Here is an 11,881-nt window from a genome sequence, read left to right on the forward strand (position 1 = left end):
AGCTTGGGTGACAGAGCGAGACTCCGTCTCAAAAAAAAAAAAAAAACAAAAAACAAAAAACAAAAACAAACAACAAAAGTTTTGTTTGGTTTTTTTAAAGAGTTTTAGAGTTGCTGCTAAATGTTACAAATAATACAGTAGTCTTATCTGGGGATCAAATAATTCCAGTTAACATACTAATTTCTACCCTCACCACACAACCTCTTCTACATTAAAGTTGTTCATTTGAGATATTAGCCTGTCGAAATAATGAATAAAAATGCTACTATTTGAAAGCTAAGGGCAAACAGATTCAGTACTAAACAAAAGTTAGCCACAAATCTAGGCCCACATGTATACCTAGCATAATACTACATAGAAGCACCTCAATCCAACTGACATAGAAGACACTGTAGTGAACTTTTCTCTCTCCAGCCCTCTTCTCAAGTAACATCGGTAGTGTTACAGAATAAGCTGCCAATTTTCCGTACAAGGCTGGGCGCAGTGGTTCATGCCTGTAATCCCAGCACTTTGGAAGGCAGAGGCAGGCAGATTGCATGAGCTCAGGAGTTTGAGACCACCCTGGGCAACCTGTCTCTACTAAAACTATAAAAATTAGCTGGGCCTGCTGGCAGGCGCCTATAGCCCCAACTACTCAGGAGGCTGCAGTGAGCTGAGATCGCACCACGGCACTCCAGGCTGGGTGAGAGAGCAAGACTCCCTCTCCAAAAAAAAAAAAGTCCGTACAAAAGGAAAAAGTGAAGAGATGAACATACAGGCAGCCTAAACAAAGTTATCTGTACACAAATTCAACAGAAATATCAAAGATGCTTTTACTACACAAATTTAAACTTCAAAATTTTTATGGGCAGTAAGTAGAATACATACTGATTCCATGCAGAAAACTGGAATGGGCAAACACTGCTAATTAGGAGGAATTCTTCCATCCATGCATACTTTCATTCTACAGATGTTTACTAGAGCATCATCTCTAAGCCTGACCCTACTTGAGGGTTTTCTTCTGGCAGGGCAACTGAACAAAACACACGTCTAATACAGTTATTTCTACATGAGTTAAACATTTCCATTTTTTTCCCCAGCTTTACTGAGGTACAACTGACAATAAAAACTGAATATATTAGTAGTGTACATGTCTTGAAATATGTGTACACTGTGAAATTACCACAAACAGCTAATTAACCTAATCCAGTATGACAATAATATAGACTCTTGTGTGTGTGTACATGATGAGAACATTCAAGATCTACTCTGTTAACAAATTCCAAGTATACAATAATGTTAACTATAGTCATCACGCTATTAGATCCCCAGAATTTAACCACCTTATAACTGAAACTTTGTACACAACTCTTCAATTATCTATTACTTACTCTCCATCCAAGGATACTTAGTAAATAAACCCAGTAAGTTATTTCTTCTAAATTACTTCCTAATGAACTAAGTGGGATTTTTTTAGTAAAGATATTGAACAAAAACAATTTGATTGTACCATGTCACATACCTTAAAAAAAAAAAAGACATGCAAAAACATATGCCTGACAATTACATATTGTTCCCTTCACAACAAAAAATTTCATTAAATATTGACTTACTAACAGTTCAAAATGTTATGCACTGATACATATGTAGTATATATACATATTCGTAAACAGCAATCATGTTGAAAGCCTAACCAATCAGGTACTAGGGCCTACAGGCTGCGTCAAAAGCCTCACCTGTCGAATGATACTCTTCACACAACGTACTGGGAGGCCTTGATAGTTGGATTTGATGATCCACTTGAGGAGATGGTGGCCAAGCACTTCGAAGACCATACAGACATCTGGGACACAGTTAAGGATTGTTTGTGGATGCACTGCTTGGAGTGAGGCAGTTACAGAAAGCAGCATCATTGTGTCACTTGCAAAGCACTTACTACTTTATAAAATACAACATCAACACTATCAATAATACCAAAAATGAGCAAATGTTGTGTCTCAAATAACAAGAACTGACATTACTAAGCACAGTGGTTTCCCAGTGTCTCAGGGAACTGGTTCCAGGACTGCTCTCGGATACCAAAATCCACACATGCTCGTCTCTTCAGTAAACCGGTGTAGCATACATATAACCTATTCACATCCTTCCATATACTTTATTTCTTTTGAGACAGACTCTTGCTCTGTAAACCCAGGAGCGCAGTGGCACGATCTCAGCTCACTGCAAGCTCTGCCTCCTGGGTTCACGCCATTCTCCTGCCTGAGTCTCCTGAGTATCTGAAACTACAGGTGCCCGCCACGACGCTCAGCTAATTTTTTTTAATTTTAGTAGAGACGGGGTTTCACTGTGTTAGCCAGGATGGTCTCCATCTACTGACTTCATGATCCGCCCGACTTGGGTTCCCAAAGTGCTGGGATTACAGGCGTGAGCCACCGCGCCCAGCCCATATACTTTAAATCATGTCTAGATTACTTATAATACCTAATACAATGTATATGCTCTGTAAATAGTTGTTATACTCTATTTCTTAATTTCTATTACTTTTTACTGGTGTTTCCCAAATATTTTTCATCCAAGGTTTATTAAATCTATGAATGGGGAACCCGCAGATACAAAGGGCTAAGTGTACTTACTCTGTGTCATATATTATTTCACATGTACTCCAAACAACCTTAGGCAATAATGTAATTAACCCCACTGCAGGCACGAGGACATGGCACTTTCTAGGTGTAGAGTGCACTTAGAAAGTGCCAGGTGGCCGAGCCACACTACTGAAGCCTACACTGAGCTGCACTCTCACCCATCTCAGCTCACTCCCTGGAAATCGGCCTAATAAAACAGGTAAAACTGAAACCTCCTAGGAACTGACATGAAACAAATACAGAGCTTCAGTATCTTAAGTGTCCTCACTGCCTGCCTAAATTTCTACTTGATAAGCTACTTAAAACAAATTATAAAATAAAAATTTAGTAAACACAGTTAAGACCTATTTAATCTTTTCCTTTAGTAATACCTTACATTATACAACTAGATCAATTTTAATACTATAGGCAGGTGTTAAGAATGTATGATCACCATTTAAGACATGGTATTAAGACTTAATCTATAACAACACCATCTCAGGAATCTGGATTTTCTTTTCTTAAAAAGACAAGGTCTCATTATGTTGCGCTAGCTGGACTAGAACTCCTGGGCTAAAGGTAATTCTCTTGCCTTAGCTTCCCAAGTAGTCAGTACTACAGGTGAAAACCACCATGCCCAGCTTAAATTTTTTTGAGACACAGTCTCGTTCTGTCACCCAGGCTGGAGCACAGTGGCGCGATCTCAGTTCACTGCAACCTCTACCTCCCGGTTCAAGTGATTCTCCTACCTCGGCCTCCCGAATAGCTGGGATTACAGGTGTGTGCCACCACGCCCGGTTGATTTTTCTAGTTTTAGTAGAAACAGGGTTTCAACATGTTGGCCAGGCTGGTCTCAAACTCCTGACCTCAAGTGATCTGCCCACCTTGGCCTCCCAAAGTGCTGGGATTACAGGCATGAGCCACCACACCTGGCCCCAGCTTAATTTTTTAAAAAAATAGGTGTTTCAGCCTTCACAACTATGACACCTCCAATTTCATTATATATTCATATCATTTGTACAGGAAGATTTCAAATGGCTCTGAAACCTTTTGAGAACATTTTGTTCATCCCTGGAGTCTTACAGTTGACTTTAGAATCAAAAAAGTAGTTGATCAACTATAATAACTGAATAAACTACATTAAAACAGTATTATTTTAAATATTTTTAGTGAAAAAGAGAAAAATCTTTCTATCCTGTTGAAGAACGTAAGCACTACAGATTTATGCGCAGATAATATAAAGCCAGAAGTTTCTTACTATTTCCCAGGATCGTTACAAAAATGGCAGATTAGTTAAGGACTAAATTTAGCAGCAGGCATAGGGCGAGGCCCAGGACATCCAAAACATAACCTAAGTCTTCTCAAAGCACTGGCACATCTGGACTATGATGACTACTTAGCATTTTGCTTCAGAGTAAAAATACCCACTAGAATGTATATTTCAAAAACCTCTATTTACCCACAAATTAAGTAGTTTCTCCAAAGAAATGTTGTGTTAGCTGTCCCACGAAGGACCCTGCAGGTTGGACACAGAAGTGACTGCTCCGCCGCTATCTACTTACCAATTTATCTATCTAAAGGGAAAAATATACTCAGGAGTTAGCAGAAATTAACTGGAGAAAAAGGATGAGGTAACATTAGCAGCCAGTGGTACTTCCTAGTATACTCAAGATGAATTTCTAAAAGAAATATGAGGGATTTTCAAAAAGTTTATGGAAAATGTGTATTTTGAAAACACTATGCATAGATTTCAAAAAATTTTTTGCACCAAAATACACTCGTACTAGTTTGTTAACATATCTGAACAGGATCTAGTTTGAGGCACTCACAAGATAACATACCAGTTTGAAAAAAGCTTCTACCAGAGCAACATGAATTCTAAAATTGAAGCAATAACAAACATCAAAGTTATGATGAAGCTTGGGTGAAATCACTGATGCTTTATGGTAAGTTTAAGGGGACAATATTCCAAAGAAATCGGCAGTTTTCAAATCAGTAACCCGTTTTAAGAAGGGATGAGATAATGTTGAAGATGAAGCCTGCAGCGGCAGACCATTCACATCAATTTGTGTGGAAAAAGTTTGCGGCTGCGCATGGTGGCTCACACCTGTAATCCCAGCACTTTGGGAAGCTGAGGCGGGCAGATCACCTGAGGTCGGGAATTCGAGACCAGCCTGACCAACAAGGAGAAATCCCTTCTCTAAAAAAAATGAAAATAAAAATACAAAATTAGCCAGGTGTAGTGGCACATGCCTGTAATCCCAGCTACTCGGGAGGCTGAGGCAGGAGAATCTCTTGAACCCGGGAGGCGGAGGTCGTGGTGAGCCAAGATTGCACCATTGCACTCTAGCCTGGGCAACAAGAGCAAAATTTCATCTCAAGAAAAAAATAGTTTGCACCCTAACTGAGAAGGACAGATGACAGAGCAAACAACAGCCAACACCACAGACATCATGACTGGTTCAACTTACGCAATTCTAATTGAAAATTGAAGTTGAGCAAACTTTCCACTCAATGGGTGCCAAAACCACTGTTCCCAGATCAAGACAAGAGCAGAGCTTTCAATGGAAATTTTTTAACAGGTAGGATCAAGATCCTGAAGCATTTCTTCAAAGGACTGTAACAGGACATAAAACATGGTTCTACAGTATGATCCTGAAGACAAAGCACAATCAAAGCAATGACTACCAGGAGGTGGCAGTGGTCCAGTCAAAGCACAAGTGGACCAGTGAAGAGGAAACGACATTGCAATGTTTTTTTGGTATGCTGAGGCATGTTGCTTGTTGACTTTATGGAGAACCAAAGAATGGTAACACCTGCTTATTAAGAGAGTTTTTTGAGAAAGTCAGCGAATGCTTTAGCAGGAAAATACCTGAGAAAACTTCAACTGGGAGTCCTTCTCCACCATGTAAATGTTCCTGTTCATTCCTCTCATCAAATGAGAGCAATTTTGTTAGAGTTTCAGTGGAAACTCATTAGAAATCCACCTTATAATCCTTATTTGGCTACTCTTCATTTTTGTTTCCAAACTTAAAAAGGGCACCCATTTTTCTTCACTTAATAATGTAAAAAAGATTGCACTGACATGGTTAAATTCCTAAGACCCCTGGTTCTTTGAGGAGCAACTAAACGGCTGGTATCATCATATACAAAAGTGTCTTGAACTTGATGAAACTTATGTGAGAAATAAAGTTTGTTCTTTATTTTTATCTTTTAATCTAGTTTTTCTATGAACATGATGACATTCCCTCGTATAAAAACCTTCTCAAATATATAGAGTGAAGGAAATGCTTCCCTAGTTGATCATGACTTCATAGATGCATAAACTGGATGTCATTCTGGAGCTTAAATCTGGGAAAAAACCTTATCCTTAGGCTTCTGACATTTGTGAAAGTAAAATATCAAAATGGTGGATCTGTTCCAAACATGATATAAAGAGCAAAAAATCTTAGAGAAGCCAGAAGACTACAGCTATTGACACAACCTAGCACCCATCAGTCACGTGCCTCTGAGTAAGTGGTCCAATTTTCTTGAACCTTGGAAAATGAAAGAACTGCCTACCCCAGGCACACAAAGGGCTATCTCAGAGGACCCAATACCCATATGCAGAAAAAGTATTCAGGAAACTGAAGGAATTATTTCTTCTCTTCATTTTTGCTTTCTTCTCTGAGCTACAGGTTTTGGGATACTTTGCTCTCTGTCACTTCCCCCTGGAGCTACCCTTTGCTAACTCCTCAGGTAGAGGAAGGATAAGGATAACATGCCAACCCTTTCTACAATCCTAATTCACTTCCCCAAGTCCCCATCAAAACCAACAAGCACCCACATAACTTAGTAGCATGGTCAAAACTGATATTCTCAAAAAAGAAAGGAAAGTCAAGAGACACCTTCGCTTGTCTTCTTCCTAGACACACTTCCAAAGACAACTAGTATTAGTGATAGGTGAAGCCAGCTGGACTTCCTGGGTCAAGTGGAGACTTGGAGAACTTTTCTGTCTAGTTATTGGACTGTAAATGCACCAATCAGTGCTCTGTGTCTAGCTAAACAAAGGATTGTAAATGCACCAGTCAGCACTCTGTAAAAACGCACCAATCAGTGCTCTGTGTCTTGCTAAAGGATTGTAAATGTACCAATCAGCACGCTGTAAAAATGCAGAAATCAGTGCTCTGTGTCTAAAGGATTGTAAACGCACCAATCAGCAATCTGTAAAAACACACCAATCAGCACTCCGTGTCTAGCTAAAGGATTGTAAACACACCAATCAGCACTCTGTAGAATGGACCAACTGGCGCTCTGTAAAATGGACCAACCAGCAGGACATTGGTGGGGACAAATGAGAGAATAAAAGCTGGCCACCCAAACCAGCAGCAGCAACCCGCTCGGGTCCCCTTCCACACTGTGGAAGCTTTGTTCTTTTGCTCTTCATAATAAAATCTTGTTGCTGCTCACTCTTTGGGTCTGCACCAACTTTAACAGCTGTAACACTCACGGCGAGGGTCTGCGGCTTCATTCCTGAAGTCAGCAAGACCACGAACCCACCAGGAGGAACAAACAACTCTGAATGCGCCACCTTTAAGAGCTGTAACACTCACTGCGAGGTCCACGGCTTCATTCTTGAAGTCAGTGAGACCAAGAACCCACCAGAAGGGAACGGACACATCAGGACTAAGGCCATCCTTTTTAAAACACATGAGAAACAACTAAACTTATAGCTGACCAAGAAACACTTTCCTCTATTAAGAGTCACTAACTTCTGTCATGATAATTCAAATACTCTGTGTATCATATTCTAACAAGAAAGAGAAAAATGTAAATTGAACAAATTAATCTTAAACTGAACAACTAAGTGAATACAGACTTAGAAGTAAACAATATATTGTTAAAAATGATTCAAATATGTCTTTAAAAATTCATTTTTGCAATACCAAGGAAATCTGAATGAAGAAATCTCCAATACCAAGGATACCTGATGCGATATCAAGAAACTGTTAATGTCTTTGGTGAGTTTTATGGTTATGTTTAAAGGTTCATATTTTTTCAAAGATTCACAAAGACATTCATAGAAGTAAAAGGACATGACTTCTAGGATTTGCTCTACAATAATTCAGCAAGAAAAAGATAGATGGATCAATTATGGCCAGACCAGGACAATTATTAAACTTGAGGGACAAATTTACAACAATTTACTGCAGTATACTCTCTCTTTCATGTATGTTTGAAATTTATCCCAATAAGTTTATAAAGAAAAACAATAAAGGTATTTTCTATCAAGCACTGGCTTATCTCAGATATATTAAGAAGTATAGAAAATGCATCATTTTACTTTTCCTAAACTTTTGCAATATAGATAACTAGGAATAAAATCAAGAAAACCAAAATGTTTCCATATTCACCTGACAGAAAGATGAGCTTCTGGGGACAATTACTTGAAAGGCTCAGTTGCATAATTCTGGAAACAGAATGTGGCAACTATTAGTACTATTCAGAACTAAGAGCAGTCAAGTGCTACCTTGAGATGTGGACATTTATAGAGCACTTTTCCTTTTATCTTAACCAATGCTCCATTCTCACATGGTGCTTTGCAGCCACTGGGGCACACACAGATTGTCCTTGCGCACTGGTTTTTGAAAGTTTAAAACACAAAGAAGTGTTGCTGATGTATGTTTTCATTTACCACTACAAAAAAACTTTTACCACAATTAACAGGAAAAGATCATTAATTCCACACCAAAATTAAGTCAAGTTGTTGTGTTAAAAGTAAGTTTGTAAGATGCTACTATACCAAATACCCCGAAAAGCCATGCAAACCATCCTAGGTGGACCACTTTATAATACTTGACAGCGTTCCTAGAGAGTTAATGTTGAAGGTGATACAGCAGAAAACAGAGATTATAGGAGTTAGAAATATTTTCATTTGTTAAAAGGTAAAAATATAAATAAATCAGGAAGTAAAGGATACGTATCCCATTCATGCCTGAAATCTTGAAGTCGTCAATGAGCTGAACCACCATGTCTTTGTTTGGGTCACTGGGATCACTTTCTCGAACCTATGCCAAGAAAAAGGAGTGCGAGAACACAGAGTTTAAGACAAAGCACATTTTCCCATTATAACAGCAATACTGTTTAAACACAAGTGTGTTTTAAAATAAAAAATCATCACGAAGTTATAAAGAATAAATTTGATTTATTTTTATTTTTATTTTTTATTTTGAGACAGAGTCTTGCTCTATAGCCCAGTCTGGAGTGCAGTGGTACGATCTCAGCTCACTGCAACCTCTGCCTCCCAAGTTCAAATGATACTCATGCCTCAGCCTCCCAAGTAGCTGAGATTACAGACGCCCACCACGATGCCTGGCTATTCTTTTGTATTTTTAGTAGAGACGGGGTTTCACCATGTTTGCCAGGCTTGTCTTGAACTCTTGACCTCAACTGATCTGCTCGCCTTGGCCTCCCAAAGTGCTGAGATTATAGGCATGAGCCACCGTGCCCAGCCAAACTTGACTTTAATTTAGTATTACCCAGAAAAACCTTTCTATAAAATTTTAAGTCATTAAATTTTCTTATATCATTCACATTTTTAAAGTACTTACACATTTGAGCAATTTTATTTCATCCAAGGCTGTCTCCGTATAATGCTGGGCACTTTTTACAACTTTCATTGCAACAAATCTTTTCCCCCTTAAAAAAAAAAAAAAAAGTCTGTTTATATTATAGGTGAAACAAATCATTAGTATTCAGGTTGAGCATCCGTAATCAGAAAATGTAAAATCCAAAATGCCCTAAAACCTAAAACATTATGAGTGTGTCGACATGACGCCACAGTGTAAAAATTCCAACTCTAACTGCAATCAAAACTCAGTAAAAACTTTGTATGTTGCACAAGATTATTTAAAATGTTGTATAAAACTGCCTTCAGGCTATGTATATACGGTGTATATGAAATACAATGAATTTTGTGTTTAGATCTGGGTCACATCTGTAAGATAGGTCATTGTGTATATACACCAATATTCCAAAATCCAAAACACTTCTGGTCTCAAAGCATTTCAGATAAGGGATATTCAACTTGTATGAGATCTATCCAATAAACAGAAACATAAGCTTTCCTTTAAAACAGTACTTTTCAAATGGTGGGGCCACATTAAATAGTTGTATGGGTCAAGACAATCTCTTTTATGCTTTGTTGTTTTGTTTTTTCCCTAATTAAAATAAGACTAGAAAAATATCAGAATTATCACAAATATTACTCACCAACCTAATAGTGAAAACCACTCTCCTCTAACACTTTTGTTTCAGAACACACACACACATGCACAAAATACATGTGTGTGTGTATATATATACATGCGGAGTAGCAATGAAGCTTCTTACTATGTGTCATGGCTTTGAAAAGTTAGAAACGACTGATTTGAAAAGCCTATACACTGAAAAGCCTATACTATACATTATGTTTGTCTGATATGGATGAATTACTAGAAAAATAATATAATCCCAATGTAAAACAATTTCAGTGAATTAACTTTGAAATAAAGCTGGAAGCAAGTAATAATTTAAGATTTCAAATGAACTTCAAACTAAGGCAGTGGGGCAGAAAGGAATCTAGTCAGCTGAGGCAGGCCTGTGCTAAGCACTTCACACACCTCAACAAAGCAGTGGCAATCCTCAGCCATACCTTCTTAGAACACATATGTTGAACTACTCCAGGAAACAAATGCACAAATGACAAAGAACACTTACTGCATATCCCAGCACAGCCAGACAGTAGAGAAGTGCCCCCATCCAAGCTTTCTAATAACATGATACCGGCCATTGAAGAGGTCTCCAATTTTCACTGGATGATAGCCACCTTAAAAAACAAGAAAGAAAGAAAAAAATTCAAAATACTTTAAAAGTAGTAAAAACATTTCGTCTCTTTTGTCAATTCTTGATATCATTAAAGAAAGCTCTACATAACACATGCAGACTAAAACACGTTTACTAATACATTATTTTCAGGAATATCTTTCAACAAGAAAAGTGTTGGCTGGGCATGGTGGCTCACACCTGTAATCTCAGCACTTTGGGAGGCTGAGGCAGGTAGATCACTTCAGGTCAGGAGTTCGAGACTAGCCTGGCCAACATGGTGAAACCCGGTCTCTACTAAAAATACAAAAATCAGCGGGGCATGGTGGCGAGCACCTGTAGTCCCAGCTACTTAGGAGGCTGAGGGGAGAGAATCACTTGAACCTGGGAGGTGGAGGCTGCAATGAGCCTGAGCCAAAAGCGTGCAACTGCAATCAAGCCTGAGCAAAAAGTGTTCTATCAATTCCTATTAGACTTCTTGTTTCAATTTAAGGAGGCAATGAACCATCCAGCACACCGTAACAATAACTTGAGGTTCTCTATTTACTTATCTTACTTATTTATTTTTAAGACAGGGTCTCACTCTGTTGTCTAGACTGGAGTGCAATGGCAAGATCTCAGCTCACTGCAACCTCTGATTCCCAGGCTCAAGAGGTCCTCCCGCCTCAGCCTTCCAAGTAGCTGGAACTACAGGCACACACCACCATGCCCAGATAATTTTTGTACTTTTTGTAGAGACAGGGTTTCACGACGTTACCCAGGCTGGTCTTGAATTCCCAGGCTCAAGCAATCCGTAAGTCTCCCCTCCCAAAGTGCTGGGATCATAGGCATGAGCCACCACGCTTTGCCAAGGTTCTGTATTTCAATCTAGGTGTGTATGTTATGCACACACCAGCTCTTGGTATTTAAAAACTTTTTTCTCCTAAACAAGTTAAATTCAAATCTTTTTGGATATGTACAAGAAAACTAACAAAAATAAACAATGTTTACTCTGTATAATTCTGCATGCATCAATAGTTTATTCATAACTAACTAGAAACTGTACAATGCATGTCTTAATTTACGCTCTAATAGGGCTTGTTCCTCTCATCACTATTCTGCCAACTTCTAACTCCTGCCTGAAAACATTCCTTACAAATGAAGAAATGAGGCGGGGCACAGTGGCTCACGCCTGTAATCCCAGCCCTTTGGGAGGCCAAGGTAGGCAGATCACCTGAGGTCTGGAGTTTGAGAGACCAGCCTGGCCAAGATGGTGAAACCCCGTCTCTATTAAAAATACAAAAAATTAGTCAGGTGTGGTGGCAAACGCCTGTAATCCCAGCTACTCAGAAGGCCGATGAAGAAGAATTGCTTGAACCCAGAAAGCAGAGGTTGCAGTGAGCCAAGATTGTACCACTGCACTCCAGCCTGGGCGACAGAGTGAGACTCCACCTCAAAAA

The 11,881-nt window shown here is 38.9% G+C and overlaps 1 protein-coding gene across 3 annotated transcripts in view; it reads right to left on the reverse strand.

Moving 5' to 3' along the window:
* Positions 1–11,881, reverse strand: part of SRPK2 (SRSF protein kinase 2) — a 198,001-nt gene that overhangs the window by 47,330 nt on the left and 138,790 nt on the right. For all 3 annotated transcript variants that reach the window (XM_011927759.1, XM_011927757.1, XM_011927758.1), the window contains 4 exons: positions 10,338–10,446; positions 9,191–9,278; positions 8,560–8,647; positions 1,716–1,822 (listed from right to left, as the gene is read on the reverse strand). In XM_011927759.1, the coding sequence (XP_011783149.1) occupies positions 1,716–1,822; positions 8,560–8,647; positions 9,191–9,278; positions 10,338–10,446 (392 nt within the window). The remainder of the gene's footprint in view (positions 1–1,715; positions 1,823–8,559; positions 8,648–9,190; positions 9,279–10,337; positions 10,447–11,881) is intronic.

Source organism: Colobus angolensis, unplaced genomic scaffold (assembly GCF_000951035.1).
Source record: "Colobus angolensis palliatus isolate OR3802 unplaced genomic scaffold, Cang.pa_1.0 Scaffold74, whole genome shotgun sequence".
NCBI classification, from domain to species: domain Eukaryota; kingdom Metazoa; phylum Chordata; class Mammalia; order Primates; family Cercopithecidae; genus Colobus; species Colobus angolensis.